At 53.7% G+C, this 26,129-nt stretch overlaps 13 protein-coding genes across 13 annotated transcripts; 7 read left to right on the top strand and 6 right to left on the bottom strand.

The window, feature by feature from the left end:
• Positions 1–103: 103 nt before the first annotated feature.
• Positions 104–579, bottom strand: AB675_2368 (uncharacterized protein; the record flags this gene model as incomplete). Its single annotated transcript, XM_018142334.1, has 3 exons — positions 104–263; positions 332–453; positions 502–579. The coding sequence occupies 3 exons, from the start codon at positions 577–579 to the stop codon at positions 104–106; spliced, it is 360 nt and encodes a 119-aa protein (XP_018004867.1).
• Positions 580–1,321: 742 nt separating this feature from the next.
• AB675_2369 (uncharacterized protein) lies at positions 1,322–2,683 on the top strand (the record flags this gene model as incomplete). The annotated part of the gene is made up of 2 exons (XM_018142335.1): positions 1,322–1,517; positions 1,569–2,683. The coding sequence occupies 2 exons, from the start codon at positions 1,322–1,324 to the stop codon at positions 2,681–2,683; spliced, it is 1,311 nt and encodes a 436-aa protein (XP_018004854.1).
• A 1,142-nt stretch (positions 2,684–3,825) lies between these two features.
• AB675_2370 (Long-chain specific acyl-CoA dehydrogenase, mitochondrial) lies at positions 3,826–5,234 on the top strand (the record flags this gene model as incomplete). Its single annotated transcript, XM_018142337.1, has 3 exons — positions 3,826–4,832; positions 4,884–5,089; positions 5,143–5,234. 3 exons carry the CDS (start codon positions 3,826–3,828, stop codon positions 5,232–5,234), a joined length of 1,305 nt encoding a protein of 434 aa, XP_018004978.1.
• A 452-nt stretch (positions 5,235–5,686) lies between these two features.
• AB675_2371 (uncharacterized protein) lies at positions 5,687–6,483 on the top strand (the record flags this gene model as incomplete). Its single annotated transcript, XM_018142338.1, has 3 exons — positions 5,687–5,935; positions 6,001–6,111; positions 6,169–6,483. 3 exons carry the CDS (start codon positions 5,687–5,689, stop codon positions 6,481–6,483), a joined length of 675 nt encoding a protein of 224 aa, XP_018005204.1.
• Positions 6,484–6,902: 419 nt separating this feature from the next.
• AB675_2372 (Glutamyl-tRNA(Gln) amidotransferase subunit A 2) lies at positions 6,903–8,351 on the top strand (the record flags this gene model as incomplete). The annotated part of the gene is made up of 1 exon (XM_018142339.1): positions 6,903–8,351. The coding sequence occupies one exon, from the start codon at positions 6,903–6,905 to the stop codon at positions 8,349–8,351; it is 1,449 nt and encodes a 482-aa protein (XP_018005124.1).
• Positions 8,352–9,071: 720 nt separating this feature from the next.
• AB675_2373 (uncharacterized protein) lies at positions 9,072–9,950 on the bottom strand (the record flags this gene model as incomplete). The annotated part of the gene is made up of 1 exon (XM_018142340.1): positions 9,072–9,950. The coding sequence occupies one exon, from the start codon at positions 9,948–9,950 to the stop codon at positions 9,072–9,074; it is 879 nt and encodes a 292-aa protein (XP_018004767.1).
• An 802-nt stretch (positions 9,951–10,752) lies between these two features.
• Positions 10,753–11,365, top strand: AB675_2374 (Cytosine deaminase; the record flags this gene model as incomplete). Its single annotated transcript, XM_018142341.1, has 4 exons — positions 10,753–10,831; positions 10,880–10,962; positions 11,021–11,286; positions 11,341–11,365. 4 exons carry the CDS (start codon positions 10,753–10,755, stop codon positions 11,363–11,365), a joined length of 453 nt encoding a protein of 150 aa, XP_018005272.1.
• A 306-nt stretch (positions 11,366–11,671) lies between these two features.
• Positions 11,672–13,531, bottom strand: AB675_2375 (uncharacterized protein; the record flags this gene model as incomplete). Its single annotated transcript, XM_018142342.1, has 1 exon — positions 11,672–13,531. One exon carries the CDS (start codon positions 13,529–13,531, stop codon positions 11,672–11,674), a length of 1,860 nt encoding a protein of 619 aa, XP_018004902.1.
• A 655-nt stretch (positions 13,532–14,186) lies between these two features.
• On the top strand, positions 14,187–17,365 carry AB675_2376 (Exportin-T; the record flags this gene model as incomplete). The annotated part of the gene is made up of 4 exons (XM_018142343.1): positions 14,187–14,198; positions 14,250–14,297; positions 14,346–16,270; positions 16,339–17,365. 4 exons carry the CDS (start codon positions 14,187–14,189, stop codon positions 17,363–17,365), a joined length of 3,012 nt encoding a protein of 1,003 aa, XP_018004826.1.
• A 192-nt stretch (positions 17,366–17,557) lies between these two features.
• AB675_2377 (2-heptyl-3-hydroxy-4(1H)-quinolone synthase) lies at positions 17,558–19,129 on the bottom strand (the record flags this gene model as incomplete). The annotated part of the gene is made up of 3 exons (XM_018142344.1): positions 17,558–18,178; positions 18,276–18,747; positions 18,798–19,129. 3 exons carry the CDS (start codon positions 19,127–19,129, stop codon positions 17,558–17,560), a joined length of 1,425 nt encoding a protein of 474 aa, XP_018005060.1.
• An 814-nt stretch (positions 19,130–19,943) lies between these two features.
• AB675_2378 (mRNA export factor MEX67) lies at positions 19,944–21,500 on the top strand (the record flags this gene model as incomplete). Its single annotated transcript, XM_018142345.1, has 2 exons — positions 19,944–21,238; positions 21,317–21,500. 2 exons carry the CDS (start codon positions 19,944–19,946, stop codon positions 21,498–21,500), a joined length of 1,479 nt encoding a protein of 492 aa, XP_018004892.1.
• A 541-nt stretch (positions 21,501–22,041) lies between these two features.
• Positions 22,042–23,237, bottom strand: AB675_2379 (putative diacetyl [(R)-acetoin forming] 2; the record flags this gene model as incomplete). Its single annotated transcript, XM_018142346.1, has 3 exons — positions 22,042–22,720; positions 22,776–23,101; positions 23,157–23,237. The coding sequence occupies 3 exons, from the start codon at positions 23,235–23,237 to the stop codon at positions 22,042–22,044; spliced, it is 1,086 nt and encodes a 361-aa protein (XP_018005129.1).
• A 2,022-nt stretch (positions 23,238–25,259) lies between these two features.
• Positions 25,260–26,054, bottom strand: AB675_2380 (mRNA 3'-end-processing protein YTH1; the record flags this gene model as incomplete). Its single annotated transcript, XM_018142348.1, has 1 exon — positions 25,260–26,054. One exon carries the CDS (start codon positions 26,052–26,054, stop codon positions 25,260–25,262), a length of 795 nt encoding a protein of 264 aa, XP_018005222.1.
• Between the last annotated feature and the right edge of the window lie 75 nt (positions 26,055–26,129).

Genomic DNA, 26,129 nt, shown 5'->3' on the forward strand with positions numbered 1-26,129 from the left:
TGGACATTTGGCTTTACCAAGTAAAGTCGACACTATTCACAACTTAGAACCACGTGTCGGATCTTCAGCTTCGAGCGAGTAGACATTTTGTGGGACATCGAGCCTATTGCACCAGCTTGCGATCCAAGTCGTAGCCGGCGAAAGTCTTCGTGAAGACAATTTGCGGATGTTTCGCCATGAGCTCCTCTTCTTGGGCGGCCTTCAGGAGAATCTGGAAGTTCTCCGACCGAAGATGTCTATCGGCGTCATCCTTGCTCGAATAGCTGGAGACCGTGCATCAGCGAACTGTTTGGGGAACAGCTGATTTGGTGGTAGTGGTCCTCGTACTTACGTCTCGAAAAGATAAAGCGCTGCCTCTGCGGAAGGATCAACGGACTCTGTGACGATGAAGCGCACTGTGCGGTCTTCGTTCTTGTGTGTCGCAGCAGCATGACCAGCCAGGAGTTCCTTGACCTGCAGGACTTGTCAATCGAGGACCTGTCGACACGGGCCTGGCCTCACTCTATTCATCTTGCTAGGAGCAGGGTACAGGATCGCGAATATGTTAATTTCCTGCGGGGTAGACTGTACGGATGCCATTCTGGAAGCCTTTGAGACAGATTGCGGTGGTTATAGTAGTCTCCTGGCCATTCAAAGGCACTATATATGCGTGCCATCGTCGTGTTGAGGTGCGGTGCAAGAAGTGACGATTACGAAGAACGAGACTCTGGGAGAGGCTCTGATGCACGCTGTTTAGTCGATACTCGACCAAGAAGCATACCGCAACGGATATAATACCACCGCGTGGCAATAGGCGCCGATATTGACCGGTCAAAGATGTTGTGATCCGAAGTCTTTCGGAGGCAGTCACGTCGAGTCGACGGGGAGGCACAAACCTGATACGACAAACGAGAAGGAACAGTGACGATGCTTGAGGAAGGAGCTCATGGTTTCATTCCTGGGCTCCGCTCGATTCAACCTCTGTATACCGTGCGTAAGGCTCCTTCGAGGCCATGAAGCCCGGTCACGGCAGATGGTAGGTGTGCTAGGGACTGAGGACAAACAATGAAGATTGGAAGTGAATTGACTCTAAATGGCACCCTGGCTCCAATGCGTGACCGTAGCTATGCCCTCCAATCAAACTACCACCATGGCTTCATGCATACACGTATCTGTCGATTATTGCACACAGGTCACAGCGCGGTCAGCCACATCTCGCTGGCACATGTCCTGCCCGGCCCTCGTCCCTCTTTCTACCTGACAAGCCAGCCGATGGGATCAGCCTTCAAGCACAATCTACACAATCCGCTCCTTAGCTTGAGGCAGTGAGCCCTCCTGCATCATGCCGCTCGCCAAAAGCAGATTCCACAGGCTAGACGCCTTCACAAAGACTGTCGAAGATGCGCGGATACGGACGACGTCCGGTGGTATCGTTACAATCGCTTCTCTACTGCTGATTTTGTGGTTATCATGGGGAGAATGGTCGGAATGGAGGAAGGTCACGGTCAACCCTGAGTTGATTGTTGACAAGTCGAGAGGTCCGTGGACCGCGCTGTGCATTTATGGACTGACCTGACTGACATGCGCAGGCGAGAAGATGGAAATACACCTGAACATGACCTTTCCTCGAATACCCTGCGAACTCCTAACGCTCGATGTGATGGACGTCTCCGGCGAGATTCAGGCTGGTGTGCAGCACGGGATCAACAGAGTTCGGCTGTCGTCCGCAGCAGAGGGCTCCAAAGTACTGAGCAGCGAGGCTCTACAACTTCACGCCGACAACCCAAGCACGAATCTGGACCCAGACTACTGCGGCAGCTGCTACTCAGCGCCTGCACCACCAAACGCGAAGAAGCCCGGCTGCTGCAACACCTGCGACGAGGTCCGCGAAGCATACGCCGCCAACTCCTGGTCGTTCAGCGACGGTAAAAACGTCGAGCAGTGCCAGCGAGAAGGCTACGGCGAGCGTCTGGAAGCACAACGCAAAGAAGGGTGCAGGATAGAAGGCATCGTTCGCGTCAACAAAGTGGTCGGGAACTTCCACGTTGCCCCAGGCCGAAGCTTCAGCAACGGCAATATGCATGTTCACGACCTGGCAAATTACTTCGACACCCCGGTCGAGGGCGGGCACACGTTCACTCATGAGATACACCACCTGCGCTTTGGTCCTCAGCTGCAGGACGCCGCGGATACGCGCTGGCAGGGTAGCGTTGGCGGAAACAACAATCCTCTGGACGGAGTGAAGCAGGACACAACGGAAGCCGCGTACAACTACATGTACTTCATCAAGGTGGTCAGCACCTCGTACCTTCCACTAGGCTGGGACGAGAGGAAAAGCGAGAGTCTCCTGCACTCAGTGGGCAGCTTCTCGCCTCTGGGTCAATATGGGTTGGGCACTCGGTCGAAGCCGATTGAGTCACATCAGTACAGTGTCACAAGCCACAAGCGGAGTCTGGCTGGAGGGACAGATGCGCAGGAGGGTCACAAGGAGAGGTTGCACGCTCATGGTGGCATTCCGGGTGTGTTCTTCAGCTACGACATCTCACCGATGAAGGTCATCAATCGAGAGGTCCGGCCAAAGACGTTCGCTGGCTTTCTGACGGGGCTGTGTGCAGTCATCGGAGGGACATTAACGGTCGCAGCGGCGGTTGACAGAGGGCTTTTCGAGGGCGCAACGCGGCTAAAGAAGATCCGGAGTGAATAGTGGACGTCCAAAAATCTTTGTAACGATATGTTGGGCTCTTGCATATAGCGAGGGAGTTTGATGCGAGGTCGGAAAATGGATAAATCTGATTTGCACGCGACCGCCGAATCTTGATCCAAGTCAACCTAGAAGAAAACATGATCAGCCAATTGTCCTGACACAAAAGCACCCCATGGTATTAAAGTCGAACAACTTCTACGTGTCAGAGAAACCTGTTCTAAGCATCGACAATCCCCAGACCCAACAAGATCTTATGCTGTGCATCGGTGGCATATGACGATACCTCGATGACAGACAGACCTGATGAAGGGTCGCTAGGAACATCCTTTTCCGGCTCTTCCTAATGCAATTATGGTTTTTGATAGTCATCATGTGTAGGAGTCGATCAAGGTCAAATGGTTTCACGGGTGACTTACCGTGCAAGAGAGACGCGTCCAGAACAAATTCGACCCTAGACTGCTCCCATCATCAGCTCATAATATTCAGGTGATGCTCTCTTGTTCCGAGTAGTCAGTGTGGGACAAGACTAGATTCCCAGTCTCGAAGCGGTCAATGCCGCCGCGCGGTTCTACTCGCTTGCCCTAGGAGCACATCATGAAGGTGCCAGAGTTGCATGTGCGAGAGCGTATTGCTTACAACAATGGTGGGAGTCGGGCCCGATGAGAGTGGTTCGATAGAAAGTCAGTACATGTCGTTGGCCAAAAATTTATGGCATTGTTCATTTCCAGCGAGGATTAGCCGCAGACAGATAGCCCCTAACTCCGGCTCTCCTTCTTACGGTAGCAACCACCTAGGTACACTTCACCGTTCTGCTTTCCCCTGCTGTCGGTGTCTCTATGAAGCGATTGCGATCCTGACCGTGCTTTTTCAACATTCAGTTGTGACGATGCCGTGAGCTAAGACGCCCTCGGCCAATGACCTACGATTCTCTTCTGATAAGAATGAAAGGAACGTCCCAATTCAGGTAAGGCAGTCCATTGGTCCAAGAACCGAACCTCGGTTGGTTTCGGTGTGCGACCCTTCGGCGGGGGATTATGTCGCTTGTGTGGGCAGCAGGTAGGTCAGTAGATATTCACTACGTCGGACGCGTTGCGGCATGACGTTCCTTGCTCACCAATTCGGACATCCTCGACTGCAACAACATGACATCAGAACAATTCGGAAGCACGCTTCCCTGGGCTGAGCCAGCCTGGTACACCGGCCGACCAAGCCCTTACTACAAAGAGTCGCATCGCCATTTACGCAAGACCGTCCGGGAATGGGTCGAAACTAACGTCGTGCCACACGTGGAGTCATGGGACGCTGCCGGTGAAGTCCCAAAGAGCGTCTACGCCCAATGTGCCCGAGACGGCCTCCTGGCCCCTGCCGCGGCCGGTCGAGAGATACCTGAAGATTGGCGGAGCTACCCCATCATTGGCGGCATCAAGCCCGAGGAGTGGGATGGATTCCATGATCTGGTGTTCTGGGATGAGCTGTACCGAGGCGGCGCCATTAGTTCGATATTTGTTGGTCTTACCGTTGGCGCGCCGCCTTTGAGGCTGTATGGTAGCCCGTTCCTCAAGGAGAAGATCCTGCCGGATATCCTCAATGGGAAGACACGAATCTGTCTTGCGATTACGGAGCCCGCTGCGGGGAGTGATGTGAGAAATCTGACTACCACGGCAGAGAAGACGCCGGATGGGAAGCACTATATTGTTAACGGCGAGAAGAAGTGGATCACGAACGGTATTTTCTCTGACTTCTTCATGGCTGCTGTACGAACCGGCGGCGCTGGCGCTGAAGGGATTTCGTTCCTCTTGATTCCGCGCCACTCTGAGGGAGTGAAGTGCCGCAAAATCGAGATAGGAGCTGGACGACTCAGCGCAACTACGTACATCACCTTCGAGGACGTCAAAGTCGACGCTTCGTACCTCGTAGGCAAGGAGAACGGTGGCTTTGGATTGATCATGGGTAACTTCAATCACGAGCGCATCTGGATCGCCTTTCAAGCGCTGCGAGGCGCACGATTGTGTCTTGAGGACACTTGGGCGTGGGCGATGAAGCGAGAAGTGTTTGGTAAGCCGTTGATTGAGCAGCCTGTGGTGCGGCACAAGTTTGGGTTGATGGGTAAGAAGGTCGAGGAATTGCATGCTTGGATTGAGCAGCTTGTGTGAGTCTATCTTGACCTTTCGGAACATTTCTATACTGATAAGTACTCCAGATACGAGCTCGACCATATGAGCCACGAAGAAGGCAACAAGAGGCTCGGCGGTACCACTGCGTTGCTCAAAGTGGAAGCTGGCATGACCGGCAAATATGTCGCGGACGAGTGCGTCAAGATCTTCGGAGGGCTGGGGCTCACCAAGACGGGACAAGGTGCCCGTGTAGAGGCGATCTCGAGAGGGGTCATAGGGCTGATTGTTCCAGGTAAGTTATTGTTCATTCTTGAAGACGATGCTTCAGGCTGACAACTTTTACAGGTGGCTCGGAAGATGTCATGATTGATCTGGGCGTTAGAGAAGCCCTGAAGCAGAGCAAGACAATGTCGAAGGCCAAGGCGTCGAGACTTTAGTCGGATGCTAAGGCAAGTCGATGTGAAGTGTAGGTGACAATCTCCAGCAATGCCAGCGAATTTGTAGTATGCATAGCATGAACAAAGAGCAGAACATTTGAATTTATACACAAGCAAATAGCGAACTTTGTGCAGCACAGGAACGAGTACGCACGTGTTTTGACTTTAACTGATCGTGCACAAATCCGCAGCCTGAGTGCTAGCGGCGCTAGCTTCGATGCCTCCTTTGCTGGACCAGGACTTGGGACTCTATACTCGCCAAGTACTGTGCATATTCGAGAGGTCCTTCATATCGACCTGACAGCTAGACGATGTCCACGTACGCCCGGAGTGCCTAGGTAGATAGCTTAAATTGGCCAGCGATGTATATAGTCGATGGCTGTGACCAGTCCTGAGCAACACTTTTACAGCTGCTCGATCACTGGTCCTTCTCTCTGCCTCAGCGCCTAAGCATGAAAGTCGTTTTCACGGGTTCATCTGGCTACATTGGAAGTCAAGTCTTCAAGCAAGCCCTTGCGGACAAGCGCATAGACAAGATCGTGAATCTGGTGCGACGACTGCCGACGAACTCATCGGTCCAGCACGACAAGGTCAGAACAATCATTGTCAAGGACTTCAACAACTATGACAAAGAGACCATCACAGAGATTGAGGATGCTGATGCGGCGATCTGGTGCGCCGGAACGTTCACGGGAGACCAGGTAGGTCTGCTTTTGTTCTTTGAAGCCGGCAGAGCTAGGTCAAGTGGGTATTGACAATGACAAAGGTAGTGCATGTCGAGTACCCAACCACCTTCTACAATGTTGTCACGAGCAGGCCGGCATTCAAGACCAGGACGACGCCATTCCGCTTCGTCTATCTCGGTGGTGCCTTCACTGTAAGTTGCAGTCTCCGCTCATGATCACAAGCACAGCCCGCTGACGGTGTCTGCCAGGAGCCAGATCAGTCCAAGACACTATGGTTCATGCCCACCGCCCGCAAGGGCTCAGGACGAGGACAGACTGCCGTGGCCGACTTCAGCAGAATGGCAAACTTTGAAGGCTACGTCGTGAAACCCGGCATTGCGCTTCGGGCGTACGATGAGGCAAGCTGGCTGGCGAGGGCTTTCGGGTGGCTGGCGGGATCCTACTGGACGGCGTGGAACGACGAGGTTGCAAAGGTGATGATTGACGTCGCGTCGGGTGGGCATAGGGATGTGCTGATCAGCTCGAGGGAAATTGCTGAGACGGCCAAGTCAAGATCAGACTGATCGTTGATGGTAAGGACTTGAACAGGGTGGGAGTCTTGACTAGGGGATGTTGGCAGTTGAACCCAGGTCGCGTGATGAGTGGATTCCGGACACGTGGACCACGCGTTCAGATCGTTTCGTGCAGTACAATCACATCAACTTACCATCATCCATTCTGTGCTTCTCGTTGCTTATTTCTCAGAACATTGAGGCGCATTGACGCAGCGATACGTAAGATAGCTTGCTAAGAGCTTTCATTATGATTGCGGTCTTCACCGCACCTTCCTAGGCGAGCTCATTGATGACGACAGAACCAGCACCCGGATCATGATAAGGACCTCGCTAAGGTAAAGCACCTTGTGCACGAGCTATACATATTTCCACGTGGCTGCACGTTGCTGCCGGCATGATGCAGGTACGTACTCATAGTCAGGTTAGAGATGCTTTCATTGTCGCGCTTCATACTTGGTGTCAGCCTGTACAGTGCTCTCGCCAGCTGTCAGACAACACCATTCGATCCACGCGAAGCATCGATAGCATCGATACATAACGCGCTTTTCTCACGTCTAACAACATGCCGGGATGTTGTGACAGCTCATATCGCTCGCATCGAAGCTTACAATCCATTGATCAATGCCATAATCACAATCAATCCCGAAGCTCTATCGATCGCGGACGAATTCGACGATGCACTCGCATCTGGCAACGCCACTGGTGCCCTCTTCTGTATCCCAGTCCTCCTTAAGGATAATTATGATGCTCTTCCCATGGTCACCACGGGAGGCTGCGCAGCACTCAACGCGTCAACACCGACTCTAGATGGGCCTGCCGTGACAGCCCTACGTCGAGCCGGTGCGGTCATTCTCGGCAAAGCCAATCTCCACGAGTTGGCACTTGAAGGCCTCTCAGTATCATCCTACGGAGGGCAGACCATCAATTCCTACGACTCGGCTCGTACACCTGGTGGCAGCTCTGGCGGCAGTGGTGCAGCCATAGCTGCCTCCCTGGCCGTGCTTGGCACAGGTAGCGACACTGTCAACTCGCTGCGCAGTCCCGCCAGCGCGAACAGTCTCTACAGCTTCCGACCTACATGGGGTCTGATCTCTCGAGCTGGTGTTGTTCCAATCTCATATACGCAAGACACTATCGGCGCAATGGGTCGTTCTCTTATGGACATTGCAACTGCTCTCACTGTGATGGCAGGTGTTGGCTACGACCCTGCCGATAATGCAACTGCCAAAATCCCCGCCTCGGTGAAAGACACTGACTACACGCTTGCTCTCTCACCGTCGAGCGCCCCAGCGCTATCCAGCCTGCGCATAGGTGTCTTACTTGGGTTCTTCAATTTCACATCTGGCCCCGATGTCGATCCCGTCAATGCCGCCATGACCCAGGTCCTCTCTGTCCTCTCCTCATCCGGCGCCACACTCATCAACATCACCGACACCTCAACCTACAACGCCACAGCAATATCCTCTGCGATGGACGTTCAACAACTCGAATATCGCGAAGCCCTTACAGCATATCTCTCCTCTTCCAACCTCACCGGACCTCGTCCTCAGTCCATGCCAGAGCTCTATCTGAACACTTCCGAGTATCTCGTAATCCCCAGTCAGTATTCCTACGTCAACAACGCACTGATCTCCTCCACTTCGAACTCCAGCTACGCGGCGAAGCAGCGCCTCATCACAAACCTCACGACCACACTCCACAGTCTCTTCGCCTCCAACGACCTCGACGCGATCATTTACCCCGAGCAGAAAAACCTCGTTGTGCCCATTGGCTCGCCGTCCCAATCTGGACGGAATGGAATACTTGCTGCGCTTACTGGTAGTCCGGTGATCACCATGCCCGTGGCTTCAGTGATCCGAGCGACACAGCGCCAATAGGGGTGCCGATAGGTATGGAAATATTGGGGATGCCGTGGACGGAGGGGAGGTTGCTTGAGGTGGCTGGGGCGATAGATGCGCGGGTTAGGGCGAGGAGGGCGCCGACGAGGGGAGGGATGAATGAGAGTGTTGAAGTGACTGCTTACTCGGACGTGCCAGTCATCCGTCCCGACAAGGGGAATATCAACACGACGGCGTATCCACTTGGGACGATTGAGAGATAGTGACACCACCATCCTCATGTGCAGCCTCTTCCGGCGCTGCAGATATGGACCGACAGCAACGGAAACATCTTCAGTTGTCTACGCTGAGATATGGCTAATCCTATACCTTGCGCGTACGATTATATCACTATTCGAAGTGACAGAATTGGGCGAGCTAGATCTGACTATAAATATAGAGCTTGTTGCATTGCTGGAAAATCATCGAAAGAGGAGATCATCGCCTGCACTCCAATAGGCCATCGGATCGGCTTCCGTCGCCATCAATTCTTCGTAGAATCCGGTCTCATGCTCGTTCTCACCACCACCATATGAGGACATGTTTCCGTCGGTCTCGATAGTTGTGCTTTTTCTGTCTGGCCCCTTCTTCAGTTCCCGGCACAAACCGAGTTTGTACACTACTCTAACACCTCCTTCTCCACGGTCCAACTGTAGCTGCATCTGTGATGTTCCACACCTGGCTCATCGATGCGCCCATCACCACTCGGTATCAACTGCTTTAATCCCAACCATTCCATGCCAGACCGTATTTGTACACTACGCCAAGCTCTTTGTGAACGGCCCAATCATTTGTGAGTCTGGGAGCTCCTCCCGCGACGGGCCCAACGATATGGCCATCACGACTCGCTATCAACTGCTTCATGACCATGTCCGCTATGTCTGGCATATACATTGAAACAGCGCAGTACCCATCTCCTGGACCCCTCTTCATCCAACTAAGCGGGTCTTGCATCTCCCATGCTTCTTCCGTGGCGGCGTGAAAGGCTCTGTGCAGTACATTACTACCCTTATCACCTGCGAGCTCGGCTAACAGGAACAGGGCCTCTGCAATGTTGTTGAGATCGCGGATGACGCGTGCAGGCACCTTGCAAAGAACTGCCGTGCCGGGAGACTCAATGTTGAGGTGTGCCAGCAGCTTGTGGCAGATGTACAAAGAGACTCCATAGATCTCATCGCGAAAATTGGTGTAATATTCTCGGCAATTCGCACTGATATGGTGCCTGTTTTGCTGCAAAGACCAGCAGAAATTTGCAGCGTGATTCAGACCCCGACAACGGTTCAGATAATCATCGAACGTACAGCCTTCCAGATAGTTCGTGTAGAGAGGACTCACGGTCCAAGCTTGGTTCCTGTAGCTTGGCAAAGTCGAGAGTGATCGACGCAGCGCAGAGGTGGCTTTGGAGTGCATAGCTGGGCCTGAAGCTGCCGAGTAGAGGTTTTGGCCTGTGGAAAGCGCATGTGCCGAGATGATCTCCTCGTCGACTGGTCCTACCGCCTCCACTACTCTGGACCGGGCCACGAGCGTGTAGGAACCCGCTGCGGCCCAAGAGCCAACCCTTCCCGGATGACAAACGTTGCGCTTCTTATGCCGCTCCATGATGCGTCGCTCCTTGAAAAACTTCCCGCAGTCTGGACACACCGAACGTTGGCCGCTGCCGTGGTCTCTCTGGACATGTCGCTGGAGTTCATCGCGGCGCTTATAGCTTTTGTTGCACTTGACGTGATCGCAATAAAATCGCTTCCCATCGTGGTCGCTTGCGATATGGTCTTCTAGCCTGACATGTTGTTTGAAGATCCTGTCACACTCCGTGTGCGGGCAGCAGAAGTCAGGGCGCATGTCGTGAGCGATGGACGGTGAATGTCAGGACTGTGCTCTTAGCTCTGGGCACTCTCCTGCTGACGATCTCGACAACTGCGAGGGAGTGAGAAATAAGAGCATGTAAGCTCTCCTTCCTGTCCATGATATATTCCAAGAAACCAACACCCGGCGCAGGTGGTTGCATCATCGGGCACGCGCACAGACGCTTTCGATTGCGCTGCCAGAGTGCCGGCACTGAGGTTTCGCCACAGTTTCGACACGGGTGCCAGTTTCCATTGGCAGATATGCAAGCCAAGACCATGCTGCCTGCATGTGAGACAGGATGGCCGATCACCTCCGCCAACCGAAGAAGCAGACTCCTACAATGGGTCAGAGACAGAGACAGAGACAGTAGTCGTACAGTGTTATGTTCCTTGGTGATTGCGAGGAATGGCGAAGTCAATGATGGCCTCTTGGAGTCGGACTAGACCGACCCCAACCACGACGGAGATCTGAGTCCTACTAACAGAATATTTATGCAGTAGTATCCTCCCCGTCCATGTCTTTCGCAGCGCCTCCGTATCCCTCACCTTTGCTAATCATGTCGGAGACGGACTCTGGCTTCATTGCCGCGCTAGAGGAAGCGACGCAAGGTGCAGCTGAAGGTGGGGTCCCAATAGGTAAGTCTACTTCGCAGCAAAAGAATCAATCGACTTACGGCCAAGCAGGAGCATGCCTCGTATCCAAAGACGGCAAGATCATAGGCCGTGGCCACAACATGCGTGTGCAGAATGGCAGCGCCACTTTACATGTCAGCACTCACCACCTCCCAGAGCTTCCTCGGCCCAAACCTGACAACACGCACCAAGGCAGAAATTTCAGCGCTCGAGAACTCAGGACGTCTCCCCGCGTCAGCGTATGCAGGCTCAACGATGTACACGACGCTATCGCCGTGCGACATGTGTACGGGAGCGTGTATCCTGTATAAGGTAAGCAGGGTCGTTATCGGGGAGCACAAGAACTTTGTTGGGGGTGAGGAGTATCTGAAGCAGAGGGGCGTGGAGGTTGTAGTGTTGGAGAGTGAAGAGTGCAAGAGGCTTATGGCGAGGTTCATTAAGGAGAAGCCTTGTGTTTGGTAAGTGCTCCTGATGATTCTATGCAAGCGGAAAGGCTGACACGGGGGTGGCAGGAACGAGGACATCGGTGAAGAATGAAACCCTGCTTGATCAAAGATTTCCTCCGCATATGTAGGTCAAGTCTGGAGGCTTTGAGGCAGCACGTTCTGTTCTGCAATTTGGAGATGAGTGTTGACTTGCATCCATTTCTCTGTTGCGTCACATCACTCTCTGAGTATCGTCCAATTCGGCTTTCTGTTGCACCAAGTCAGTCTCTCTGCTACGTCAACCCCTGGACTCTGCCATCGTCATCGCGTTGCATCTGTCACCTTGCAGAAGCAAGAAACTTTCGACACCTTGGCGCCCTCCCCAGGGTTGATTCATCGACACCGCCAATCAATTGGTCTATGCCGTCATTCGCGACCAAAAGTCACCAGCAGGCCACTGTCTCTCGCCAGGATGCGCAGTAAAGTGCTCGACATCGATACCCTTCTCCGTCAGCCAAGCCTGCGCATGCCCGATTAGATCATTGCGAGCGCCGCCGATATTGTGGTCCCAGTGGTCCGAATCACAGATGTAGACTTTGATGCTCTGCAGCTTCGGGAATATTTCGTGATCGCTGTGCAGATCTATATCTCTCAGAAGGCGTTCCAAACAGATCATGTCAGCTTGAAGAGCCGGGACGCGTAGGGTGATCTTCTCAATTGTGGCGAAACTGGAATAGAGTAGCCTAGACAGTCGAGGGCATCCTTCTGGGCTCTCCTCATCGTCGTCAGAGTCCTCCTCAGTCGAAGCTTGGCTGCTGTTGTCATCCACTCCTTCTCCGGTTGCTTCGTCGGTCTGCCTTCTATCGGGAATGGGATCTTCTTTGAACTGAGCTCTGATGGGGATCGGATCTTCTTCCAGATGGCCTCCGTTGAAGATGGTTTCTCCGTCAGTCTGGCCTCTGTCGCGACTGTAATCTTTCTCGGTTTGCCCTTCATCGAGACTGTGTCCTGAATCAACCTCCGCTTGCGCATCCTCAGACGGGAGAAAGCCGCAGGGCAACTGGTGAAATGGTGACTCATTCTGCGGAGATTCCCAGAAATAGAATAAGCTTGTATCGAACTCGACCTCTCTGAGCCGTGTGAACGAATCCAAGTTCCTGATTGCAGGATACATCTCCCACAAAGCAAAATCGTAGCCGAGAGTCAAGCTCAGCACTTCAAGGGAGTGGCCTGCCGCTTCTCCTAGCGTATCGACCAAGTCCCGAACTGCATATTCGCAACAGACTTCGTCTTTCATCCGGTAGCCAATTTTCACGACGCGCAGATTATTTGCATTTCCGAACATGGCTTTCATGCTGTCAGCGCTGGCTGCGAAATCGCAGAACTCGGTGCTCTCCAGATTGCGTCCGATGGGCTTGTAGAGCGATCCCAGACCCGTGTCGTTGTCCAAATACATCACCCCGGCGTAGTGGTAGATGTTTCGCAATGAAGGTAGGGATAGGAAGGGCAGTAAAGGTGTGCAGTCGACCCCACACTGATCAGGTTCTGGGCGTTGGCCTAGTGTTAAGAGCTTAGCGAGCGGTTGCCCCCTTAGAGTCGCATCCCCGGCTCGCGTCACCAACTGCAACATCATCTCGGAGACGAAGCACACGCAATCAATCCTATCCCTGTCGTATATCTCGGCATTGTCTGGATAGCCCTTGGACGTCGGATCCTGCAGCTCTGGCAGCCAGTCAGCAGGTAGGATGAGCGTCTGAAGATTTGGCAGAAGCGAAAGCAGGAACGCCGTCCAGCAGAAGCCGGAATCGCAAGGAGCTTGTTCCGTGTCAACATCAACTTCGGCGTCACGCGCAGCCTCCGACTTCTCCCCAGTCAGGAGATGTGTTGTCCATTTGGCACTATCTGCTAAACGCTTGATGTGCTCCGAACTGTCAATCATTGTAGATAGCGTGTTGATAGACATAGAGGGAGCTGAAAGCAGAAGTAGAGTGGACTCTTCGCCAGCGTCATCACTCCAGTTGTCCAGGTTCCAGCAGTCCAGGTTGAGATGAGTAATCAGTGGAGCGATGTACGGGTCTTGGGAAACAAGATCTAGAACGCTTTCTGGACTGCCCACAATCTTGTAATATTGGCGTCTCGCAGCGTTGTGTCGCGCTAACAGTGGTGACGACGCAGTATAGGCGGATTTACAGGAAACCGCAAATGACTCGAAATCCTTCCAGTGTAGTAGCTCCAGGATTGGAACGAGTGCCTCGTTGGGTAGAGTGAGTAAAGCCATGAGGAATTGCGGGCGCTACTGATCGAAAGGCAAGATGAGGCGCCGCAGCTGCGGAAGTGGCACACTGTCGAGGTCGTTGTGACGCTCGGGCCGTAGACACGGTGAAGTGTATGTGCGCCACAGGTGATTTGGAGGCGTGTCTGATGTGACGCAGAAGGAAGGTGGGATAGCCGTCGAGGTCAGCTTTATATGTGTGCGACATCGAGATAGAGGTCAGCATCTTGTCGAGTTTTGGCAGTCGTCGCAACTTGTCACTCAAGTCAGGTAGCAGGTAGGCACAGCTATAGACCTGAGACGTGGTTGCCTGCTTGCCTATTTGAGGCGGCCTGAGTGGAGGCGGCGGAACGGAATGGCGGGGCGCCGTGGTCTTGGCAGGCGTTGATACCCGAGAGCGTCTGTTGTGGCCGTGACTGTACAATTTGCCGACTCAACTGCGAACTTATTCAGCCTCTCGCACCAGTAACATACTCAAAGCGGACGTTTTTGACGACTTATTCCTCGAAGACCTCCACAACCTAGCACTTCGCCCTTGTTGTCGCTCTGACATGGAGTGACATCAACGGCACGTGCTGCCTCAGACTCAATTTCCCCAATGCGGTGACATCGACTCGCCAGTGTTCTCAAACGCAGTCCTGTGTGTTGAGAAACACTGGTAATGGAGGAACAGGTAGGGAAGGTCGCAGCGACCTGGACGCTTTGGTGCTGACCGGTGCTATAGGTCGTCTCCGCCATCCTCATCAGCTATGATCCCTCCGCAGATCAGACCGTAAGTTTTTCCACTCGGATGTTGCATCCCAGCTAACGCTGGCCACAGCTCAAGCGACAAGCCTTCGAATACGTCAATCAACTACGGCAAGAGCCGTCCGCATGGCAGCCATGCCTGAACATCTTTACACAAGAGCCACGGCCTGCGGAAGTGGTGCGAGTATTCTGCCTGGAAATCGTGAATAATGCCATACAGACCGGACTGGTGGATCAGCAAGCGCTGCACGCCGTGAAAGAGCAGATATTGTCATTCCTACAGCGCACACATGGTCCCGGGACGGATGCTGCCACCATAGACACAGCCTCGATCGAGAACAAACTTGCCTCAACCGTCACGAACCTCTTCACCTCGTTCTACGCTACAGACTGGACGTCATGCTTCGACGACCTACTTGCATTGACCACAACGAATGCCGGGGTGCGGGACAATGCGAATGGCGCCGTATTTTACCTCCGAGTCGTCAACGCCATTCATGATGAGATCGGCGACCAACTTCTGTCACGGTCACGCCCGGAGCAAGACAAAGCCAACATGCTCAAAGATCTGATTCGTGAGAGAGACGTGCGTAAGATCGCAGCATCTTGGCAGGACATACTCCATCAGTGGAGATTGAGTCACGACCTCATCGCCGAATTGTGCCTCAAGGCTATCGGCAAATGGGTAAGCTGGATTGACATTCAACTCGTGGTCAATCAGCCAATGATTGAGTTGTTATTTCAGCAACTCGAGCGAGCCCAACAGACAGGTCTGAGCGCAAGCTCGGAGAAGGCCAGAGATGCTGCAGTCGACGTCTTTACCGAGACCATCAGCAAGAAAATGCCACCTGCTGACAAGGTTCAACTTCTCACCTTCCTCAATCTTGATTCAGTAGTGTCCCAACTCATCACTTGCCCACCACTTGCAGACAGCCGGGGCAGTTCTATCTACGACGTTGATTTGGCGGAAACTGTCGCCAAGCTGGTGAACGCTGTTGTGGTCGATATTGTCAAAATACTGGAGAATGAGAACAGTAGCGGCGAGACGTGGGCGAAGGCCGAGCGTTTCCTCACGTCCTTCTTGCCCCACGTCCTGCGATTCTTCTCTGACGAGTACGACGAAGTCTGCTCGACCGTCCTTACCGCGATGAACGATGTACTTGCGTTCCTAAGACGCACAAGTCAAGGGCAGCCTCCATCACCACAGCGGACGGTCATGCTCTTGCCCATACTGAAAGCGATCTTCGGCAAGATGCGATACGATGAAACAGCATCGTGGGGAGACGATGACGACAAAACCGATGAGGCAGAGTTTCAGGAGCTTCGAAAGCGGTTAGCATCATTACAACAGTCTATCGCAGCGTCTGATGAGGATCTGTACATCGAAGCCGTTTCTGCTCTGGTACACGACACGCTCGAGAAGCTTCACAACAGTCCTAGCCAGGTCAACTGGCGAGATCTTGATCTGGCTCTCCACGAGGTCTACTTGTTGGGAGAAATGGTCGCCAAAGGCGGCGGTGGCTTGTATCAGAAGAACAAGCCAAATTCTCCGGCGGCCGAAAAGCTTATTCGAATGTTACTCAGGATGGTGCAGGTCAATACCGGCTCCTTCAATCACCCGGCGATACAACTCCAGTACATGGAGATTTGCGTACGGTACTCGTCCTTCTTCGAGCATAACACAGAACACATCCAGAACACTTTGCAGACATTTCTGCAATTAGCCCATCACTCGAGCTCCAAAGTCCGGAGACGGTCTTGGTACTTACTGCAGAAGTTCATACGACAGCTGCGGTCACATCTCGGAGCGGCTGCAGAAGTAGTCGTACAGAGTCTGGGAGATCTCCTGACGATTCGCGCAGAGCCTCCAAATGACGATGACGATGATATGTCATCCGATGCAGAGTCATCATTCGACGCAGCCTTCACAAGTCAGCTCTATTTGTTCGAAGGCGTTGGCTGCATCGCAGGAGCACCAATGTCCCTCCAGAAAAGCAAGTCCAGCTGGTCCAGGCGGTCATTCAGCCACTATTTACTGACATACAAAACAACCTAGATAAAGCCAGGGCAGGCAGTGAGCAAGCTATTTTGCAGATCCATCACGATCTCCACGCTCTTGGAACCTTGGCTAGAGGCTTTTCTGACTGGATGCCAGGCTCGACGGCGCCGGAACCGAACTTAGAGGTGAAGCAAGCATTCTCACGAGTTTCAGACGCTACACTTTTGGCGCTCGGGACACTCAAGTCCTCGGCACACATTCGGACGGCTGCACGCTTCGCATTCCCACGACTGATAGGCATGGTCGGACTACAGATGGTCCAGCAGCTACCGCAGTGGGTTGACGGACTCTTATCCGACACTTCCAGCAGAGACGAGATGGCGCTGTTCCTGCGGCTGCTCGACCAGCTCATTTACGGATTCAAATCTGAAGTCTCGAGCTTCCTTGACACAATGTTCACAGGCCTCGTACAAAGAGTCTTTGCTGGCATCTCGGCGACAACCGCTGGTACCGATGACGAGATCGAGCTCGCGGAGCTGAAACGAGAATATCTGAACTTTTTGACTGTGATCTTGAATAATGACCTGAGCTCAGTCTTGATTAGCGAGACGAATCAGCCTATGTTCGAAACCATCGTCGGCACACTCGACCACTTTTCAAAAGATACCGAAGACTACACGACAGCCAAAATGGCATTCACCGTCATGTCCAAGATGTGCCTGGTTTGGGGCGGACCCGACGTTGTTGGCCCCACCGGTCAACCAAGCGGCGCGACTGCGCAGCCAGCGATGGCCGGCTTCGACCGATACATGATCAGCCGCTTCTCACCATTATCGTGGGCGATGGCATCCAATTCAAACTTCAATCGGTCAGACGCGCAAGCAAGACAGGTGCTGCAAGAGGCAGCGGGTTTGCAGAAGGCTCTGTACCAGAAGAACGGAGAGGCGTATCTGACCTGGCTGCGCGACAACGAGCTGCGAAGCATGGGCATGAGTGATAGTATGATCAGCGAGTATGTGGGCACGCTTTCGACGCAGGAGCCGAGGGCTTTTAAGGCTTTCTTTGCGAAGTTCATTGCGCAGGCTGGTCGGTGACAACTGGATGATAGTTGGCCCTCAAGCAGAAAATCTAAGTTGCGATAGAAGAAACCGAGATTTCTGATGCAAATCAACGCATTTTAATATTTCTCGATGATGGCTGCAATCAACTCTTTCGGCCAAGTACTCTGATCAGGCATCTGACATCCATGCAGCAGGCACCAAAAACTTCAACGTCCCTAGTTTTTATCACGCAGCGACAGCCTCAACCACAGTCCCTGTACCCAACACTAGCCCCACAACCTCCCCGATACTCTCAATGCCATCCCCACACACACTCTCACCCGGCTGCTGCTGCTCCTGCCGCTCCTTGTCCTGCTTCGCCACCCAAGCCTCCCAGACCTTCTCAATGTCATTGAAGTAGATCCAGTCCATACTATCATCTTCCGACAACCCCAGTCCGCCGAGCTTCGTCAGTATCTCCTCATCTAGCGTCTGGTTTGGGTTGGCTTGTTTCGCAGCTTGAACTTGTCGCTTTCGAAGATCGAGGAAGCGGTACATCTCAGCATAATAAGGGCTCCTAATCTCGTCAAAGATCCGCAAAGCCTGACCTAGTTGTTGCTGCTGTGACTGCTGGCTGTGATGAAGGGGGGTATACTCGATCGCCCGCGCTAAGATCCAAGCGTCTTCGAGAGCGAAAGCGGCTCCTGACCCAAACGCGCCGGTAAGCGGATGGCTGGCATCACCCAGCAGAGCAACACAGTCCCATCCGATGAGGGTGTCTAGGCGAGGTCCGGCGAAGGCGGCGAACTCCTTCCAGGCGCCTTCGGGCACGGCGGATTGGGCGGCGCGAGGGCGGGCGTCGTAGTCCTGTCCCCGTTGATGTACATCAGCTTAACGTTTTGCTTCGTGTGAATTGATGGAGATTGAGGGAAAGCTGTGCACAGAGATTCGAAGGAGGATATACCGTGAAGTGACTCCCAACCCTCTGCTTGCTCACCGGCACGCCCCAACTGAACTTCTTCTCCTCCGCCTCCTCCTCCACTGCAAAAGTCCTCCGACAGCTTATCTCAAACATCCTCTCTTGCCACCCATCAGCATTCCTATACCCTATCTCTTCAGGATCATCGACCGGCGACAAATACACATGCCCATCGGGCCCATGCCACCAGCTCGTGCCCTCGGCCACGTCGGGAATATGCTGTACGGAGCTGATGGGGATCAGGGTGCGGAAGATCGTGGTGCCGGTAAAGCGAGTGTTGTGCGAGGGGAAGAGGCTCTGGCGGACGATGGAGCGGATCCCGTCGCCGCCGATGACGAGAGAGGCGTGAGTTGAGGTGCCGTCCGCGAACGTTAGCCGCGCACCACCACCTTGATCGACCGGCACGCGCTCCAACGCCACAACTTGCTTTCCAAGTTCGATGATCCCCTCTTCAACCCTACTCACCAAAGCACTCTGCAACCTCGTCCGTCGCACCCTCATAGGTACTTCCTCTCCACCTCCCTCCCGCCATGAACGGTATTGTCCGTCCGCAGCAGTACCTCTCCAGTAAAGCCATTCCGATGCAGCACTTTCTCCTTACGATGACCACGGACATCCTGGCTTGCTCCGAGAAGTTCTAGCACCCGCCAGCAGTTGTAGCCGATGCGGATCCCGGCGCCGATCTCACGGAGGAGGTGAGCTTTCTCGTAGATTTTGATGTGGAGGTGTGGGAATGAGGAGGAGTTGTTGTTGAGTTGGGACAAGGCAATGGCGGCGCCGAGACCTGCTGGACCGGCGCCGATGATGGCGATGTGTACGGGAGGGGGTAGGATGACCATCGCTGAGACGGACTGTGCAAGGTGGATGAGCTTGGCTCAGGGGGTGAGGAGCAAAGGACTGGTGTTAGAAGGCAAAGATATCTTGTGTTGATATAGTAAATCCATTCTGGCCATTCTGGGCAACTTCGATAGATCTATGCACTGTTCTACTTGTCTCGGTCCACTCGGCTTTGGCCGAACTATTGCGTGCTTGAGCGGATCGGTCGCGTCTTACGCTTGCCCGCGTGGCCGTTGCAGATGGACGGTCCATGAGCGTCGAGGAGTACACATGAGGGATACACACGTACTCACGTGGCTAGATACGTGGGTAGAGCGCATTGAGAAGATCCTTTCAGACCTCAACGCGACACGACGAACGTTGCTTCCTAGATTCTATCGGAACGAGCCTGCCGCTGAATTATCAGCAGTAATCGCTAGGCATTAGGGCATCGTTCCTTCATGCCTCGGGCAGCAGCGAAGTCTTTGAACCATTCCGCGCGCACAGCTTGGCATTACGGCGAACTGACGAAGGCTTCGTCGTGGTTGCACGATTTCGAGTCGCGCGAAAGTTATGTGCATCACGTGACCGAGCTGGGGCCACCTGGTGCCTGTTTGAACCTCTTGGCTTCAAGATGCCTGATTACCTTTGTCTCTTTGTCAAACAACTATACGCATCTGTCTCCATTGTCCGCCAAGCTCGCCCAGTGTCGCCCGTCTCGATAATCAATTGCGCAGTCGTGCATGTGTGTCCTAGCGAAAAGCCTCTTCCGGGAGCACTCCACTAAGCTTTCTGCGACTTGCCGCCAGAGTCCCGGCGCAAAAAAAATAAGGCAACATGTCGTTCGCGAGTCGCATAACGCAACCTGGGCATCACCAAAATCAACAACAATCACCATCACAGACTGGCACGATATCATTGGCAGTCAAAGGGTGGGCATCAGGGCCGAAGTTCTCGCAGAATCCGACAGAAGCGCAACAGATATTTCATTCTTGGCTAGGGAAGAAGGCGGGACGACCAATACTTAGTCACCGCTACGTTGGAAATGCAGGCACGATTTGCATAATCGAGGTCAATGCCCATGACCGACCACGGTTCGACCATCTGAATGGATTTACGTTTTCAGGAGGAGTAATTGTTGTGGAGGATGCCAGACCACCCAAAAATCAACAACAACAAAATGGCAGCTTCAATCCTCCAGCCGGACCTAGGCAATCACAGTCACAGCCATCGACCGGCGCACGAATACCAAGCGGGCCGCGGTACGCAAATAACACGAAAACCTTTGGCTCAGCAGCAGGAGGCGACACCTCCATGAACGGCCAACCCGCCACGCAAGCTGGGTCGGAGAAGCAACAACTAGAAGCCATTCTCACAAACGTCGTACGGAAACGCTACAATGCAGCCGAGAAGTATCTCACCCTCGAATCCCTCGCCGCAGACCCGGACATCGTCTCAGCAGGCCTGACGACATCCTCCGCCTCAAAAGTCTTCACCGCGATATTCACCATGTGCGAGAAATTCGTCTTCGAAACGCCCGCAAAACGCCGGGACATGGTCGTCAGCGTCTCCCTCAGCGGCAACGCGCTTGGCACGGTACAAGACATAATCGCTCTGCCATCCACATTTCCCAACCTCCAGAACCTCGATCTATCGAACAACCAGCTCAAGGATACGAAGGACTTCAGATTCTGGCGGAACAACATGCGCAACCTCGAACACCTGATAATAACAGGCAACCCAATCGACACAAACATCGCCGAAAAAGAAAAACTCATCCGCTGGTGGCGCAAACTAAAAATGATAAACGGCCAACCCATCACCCGTGGCTCGTCCCTCGCCAACGCCATGACCCTCGAACCCTCCAACACAAACGGAGGCCCAGACCGAACAGCCTCCCCCGCACCACCCTTCGCATTCGCCAACACATCCCGCCCAACACAGGGCCACCCCGAGTTCCCACCGGACAGCAACTTCGGCCTCCCCGAACCCGGCAAGACCGCTGAACAGCTACAAATGGAGCAGATGGGCCTGAAGTTCAGCTTCGAGACACGGCTGAATATGAAGATGACGGAGCAATGTCTAGTCGCGAACGGGTGGGATTATGACAAGGCGCTGCGGAATTTGGGGGAGTTAGTTGAGAGCGGGGGAATTCCGGCAGACGCATTTTTGGGCTAGAGGTCCAAGGAGAGATCGATGGAGGAGCACAGAATGCGCAATAAGCGATTGCGCGAGGATTTCTGGGCTGTTAGTGGGGATGATGATGACGAGCTGGAGAAAATGTGGGAGGAGGGGAGTGAGCTTGGGGAGGATGATCACGTTAATGCGCAGGAGGAGGCGGAGGAGAGGTTGACGTTTGCCAGGTATCATCGCGCTCACTTTGAGTCTGCTTAGGAAGTAGACGTTGAACTTGGACCAAAGATGTCCAGTGTTGACATCTTGGACGCTTCTCGTGGTCCTCGGAGCACTCGCAACCCGGGCTACTACGATAAGCGGAGGTGGGCACGTCACCAGACTTATCGCTGAGATCGATGGGGAGGGTGGCTGGGGCGAAAGTCATGTATGGGGCTCGTGGGAGAAGGTTGAGGATCACATTTCAAGAATGAAGCGATTGGACCGGGTACAAAGGTTTTTCCAGGTTGAAGCAGAAGTCGAAGTGACGGGCTTGGGGTGTGATTTTGAGCCACTAGCAAAAGGCTGGACAGAGCTTTTGCTACTATGTATGTGTCTGGGATGACAGAATGCAACGCAGATTTCGTCGGTCGTCCACGAATGTATTCCCATCTGTGTGACCATGTCAACACTTTATTCGATCTCCCCGTCCCGGTTTGATATATCTACTCGTGTACCGCCCATCAAGTCGACCGGGCATCGTCTTCAACATAACCACAAACAATATCGTTCGCTTAGGTCGCGCTGCTAGATCACCTCCGTCTCACAATCTTGACGCACTGAGCAAGTCGTCTTTCCAGGTGGCAACAATTTTGACATGGTCATCCTTGTTCCTTACCAGTTCTTCCAATCCGTGCTCGGCCAGGTCTGCCACGGGAAGCCGACGGGTGATCAACTTGTGGGCACCAGCAAACTTCCCAGCAACAAAGTCTTGAACAACATCTCTGTAGTCTTCGTCGTTGTTGCCAAGGCTGAACTTAATGTTGATCTCCCGGAACATTGCGAATTGCATCGGAATTTTGAACGGCTCTCTCCATCCAGCAATGTTGACATATGTGCCCCTGAGCTTCAGGCTTTCCATCCCTGCCAGCATCGCAGATTCAGCCCCTGCAGAGTCAAAGACGACATCGACGCCAACACCACCCGTCGCTTCACGGCACACCTCTGCCACATTCACCTCGACCGGGTTCAGGACATCCCTGCTCAGCTCGAGATCCTTAATCATCTGTCTCCGCTTCGTGGTGGGCTCGCTGATGAACACTCTGCCACTGCCTCCTACACCACAGCCTTTGGCTCTGAGGTTCAGTACCACTGCGAGTCCGACCGGCCCGCCTCCAAGCACAAGCACATTCACGCCTTGGAAATTAGTCAAACCGCTCGTCCCAAGAGCATGTCGACCGACAGTCAGCGGCTGGCAGAGCACGACACTGTTCAGGTCCACGCTCCCGTCATCCGGCAGCTCGTGACACATTCGAAGCTCAACATTCACCTTCTCACTAAAGCCCGCCGCCACCGCCTCCGCCACCGTTGAGACCAATGTATCCCCAATTGGGACAGATGTTGTCAAGGCCAGACGTACACGCTGGACACTCACGGCAGATGATCCGTGGATCGACCATGATCGGCGTGCCCATCTTCAAAGGACCGTTGTATCCATCCGGTAGGGCTGACACGCGTCCACAGAATTCGTGGCCGAACGATACTGGGAGATGATCTCCAGTGATACCATGTGGTTTCTCGGGTTTGTTGATGGTCATGGGTCCTGAGACGTATTCGTGAAGATCAGTGCCGCAAATGCCTCCCCAGAGGACGTCGAGAGTGACCTAGGTCAAAATCAGACACGCTTTCTTCACAGGGGTTGTCAACGAGATGTCGTACCTCATGCGATGCAGGAGGCGGAGGGTCATCCACGACTTCTACGCGAATGTCTCGCGGCCCGTGGTAGCGTGCTGCTTTCATGCTGTAGATCGAGAGCGGTAGCTATCTCAGCTCCCTTACGAGATTGTGGACCGTCACTCATCTTCTAAGATAAAGGACCCCAGCAGCTCCCAGTACTAGAGGACCGAGGCGCACTGCGGCACCTTCCACTATTCAATTCCCTTGCCGCCATCTGCGGGGTGAGGCGAGGAGCCGAGGAGTGTTCGTTCTGCTCTACGGTACCTGATGTTTCTTGTGAATGGGCCAACCAACTGTAGTTGCCATTGCGGGTAAGAACGATAGGTGCTGGATCGCATGCGTCTCTCGCATGGCCGCAGTAAAGACTTCCGAGTAAAGGTCTAGAAGGCTTGACGCATCTTGCGGACACTTCACGTGAGGCTCGGGATCGTTGCTGCGCAGCATCCGCACCACCAATAATCTACCTGGGGACCAGCATCAAACTTGTTGGCATCAAGAAACCTCACAACTGACGAGACTTCTCTGTACAGCGCACTTCGATCTGAAAGAAGTGCAAATTGCTGTAGCAAGGCTGAGCTAAGCTCTTGACTTCGAGAGGGGTTGCTTGGAATCGATCTGAACAAAGAGCTTGATATCTCCTGCTACTGCCCGGCGCACTCATCTAAGGGCTTGAGGCCTAAAAGGTTGCCTACAATAAGCTCGGAGAAACAGCATGGTGACACAAGTACTGGTCACGAAACACGTGATCAGACCTGGGTGCTGCTTACCACAGATTTCTGGGTTGGGGCGGGCGCTGAAGGTTGATCGTTCTTCGACTGATGAGACCGGTGGGCTTGAGATGAGCCTCACTTGCTCCTTGGAAACTACGAAGAATATATCGTGGAAGTTCTAACCAAGTCTGGCTCTGTGGAATCACGCTGCGAGTTGCAGAAAACGCCCGGCTCTTGCTCCTAAAGCTTGACAGGAGACATGGAAATTTTGGTCACTATTCTTTTCACCACACTAAATCAGCAAGTACGTTCACTGCTTGCACAACCTCATATCGTCATCCTCAACAACCACGAAACGCTTCTGCTTCTGCCTCTTCTGGCGCCGGGGACCCTTCGCCTGAGCTTCAAGTCGTGCTTGCATCCTGACATATTCCGCATGTGCCTGCGCGAACCTTTCAAGACGAGTTTCCTGCCGCGCGTAATGAGGCCATATGTCAGCTTGGATCGTCCACGGTAAGGAATAGAACGCTTCGAGGGCTTGATCGTCTTGGAGCATGTGTTTGATCGTTTGCTGCAGTGTGATATGGTAGAGGCTTTGTGCTCCGATGGTGGAGCGGCTTGGAGGTGGGATTTGCCATGGGTAGAGCCATTGTAGGCCCTCAGGGGTCCAGACGAGCTTTGTGCTTAAAGTTCGTGCCATCCTGGTGATGACTGTGATGGCGCGGTAGGTGTAGAGGGCACGTTGGTGGACGACATGATTTGTAGCTGCGACTGGGAAGAGTATTTAGACCAAGGCGCTTTGTTGTGTCGAGGTGGGCACAAAGGCCGCGCTTTGGGAAAGTCGTGTCTCGGACAAAGAGATTGCCATAACATCGACGTAGTATTTAGGTCGTATTGCACAACCGGTCATGGGCGAGCTTCAGGGACGACAAGACGTCGGTCTCATTCAGGTTGCGAGACCCATACTGTTGGCAAAGATGCACGAAGTTAGAGTTGCTGATCATATTCTCGTATGCTTGCTGATGGGCTTCGACAAGAGCTTCAGCTTCACCAAATTCTGTCATGAGCTGCAACACCATGTTGGGAGGCTCCTGCGTCGACCTTGTGCGCTCGGGTTGTTGTCCGTTGGGATATGCTGCGATGTTAGCTGAGTTTGCTAACAGTCTGAAACTGTAATTTCCGTGCGTGACCGGCCCCAACTGCCACGAGGAATGCGGCCTCTGTATGATGTTCAGCCCGAGGAATGTCCATCGCTCCTTCCTGAGCAAGTAGTGGCATGAACATTTGCGGCTGTTGTTCTGTAATCCATGTAAGGCCGCCTGTCGTGTGTTGGCGAACGTCACAAATCCGTGGGCGTATCTCGTCTCCAATCGCATCAACCATCTCTTCGCCGATCGTTCCTTCCGCCCTTCTCCCTCCACCTCCCACCACTTCTCCCACCTCTCTGCTTACTCCGCCACCCAAACTCCTTCTTACTCTCCTCCTCTCTCCTCTCCAACTCCTTATTCTTCTCACTCCTCTTCCTCTCCTCCTCGCTCTCCCCAATCTTCCCTCCGGTCTTCAAGTGCACCCCGTTCCTACACTCCGGGCCATCCGGGCAGAACCCCGCCATATAGAACTCGCACAACTTCCGCCTGACATGCCGCTTCGTGCATCGCGGCCCCGCTGCACAGAACCCCTTGTTGTAGTCCTCGCACATGGGCAACTTACTGCCCTCTTTGACGTGCACATACAGACACTCGTCACCGTTCTGACAGTACCCATGCACGTTCCAGAACTGGCATTCCGACATTTTGCGCAGGTTGTACTCGTGGAGGTAGTCGCAGGCATCGCCCTTTTTGCAGAGGCCTTTGAGCCAGTGTTTGCAGACGTAGGTGTCGTTGTTGCGGCCGAAGTGGTGGTAGCCGGAGGTGAAGGATTGCGTGGGTGTCGGGTGGCGGTTGGGGCATTTGCGGCCGAGTGGGCAGCCGGCTTTGGTCTGCCAGGCGGGGCAGACGGGGGTGGTGGAGGCGAGGGAGGCGAGACCTTGGGTGCGCAGGAAGGGGAGGAAGGAGAAATTGTAGGTCGGCGGGGGCTGGGGTGTTGTGGATGTGGTGTTGTGTGTGAGGATGGTGTTTATTGCGGTGGTGGTGGCTGCGGGTAATGTGGTGGTTGTGGTTATGGTCGCCATGGTGGGCGAGAATTCGAGGTCGTGCTCAGATACTATGGTACTATGGATCGAAACTTAGCACGCGGGTGGCGTGAG

This window comes from Cyphellophora attinorum (genome assembly GCF_001299255.1).
Source record: "Cyphellophora attinorum strain CBS 131958 chromosome Unknown Contig2, whole genome shotgun sequence".
Classification (NCBI taxonomy): domain Eukaryota; kingdom Fungi; phylum Ascomycota; class Eurotiomycetes; order Chaetothyriales; family Cyphellophoraceae; genus Cyphellophora; species Cyphellophora attinorum.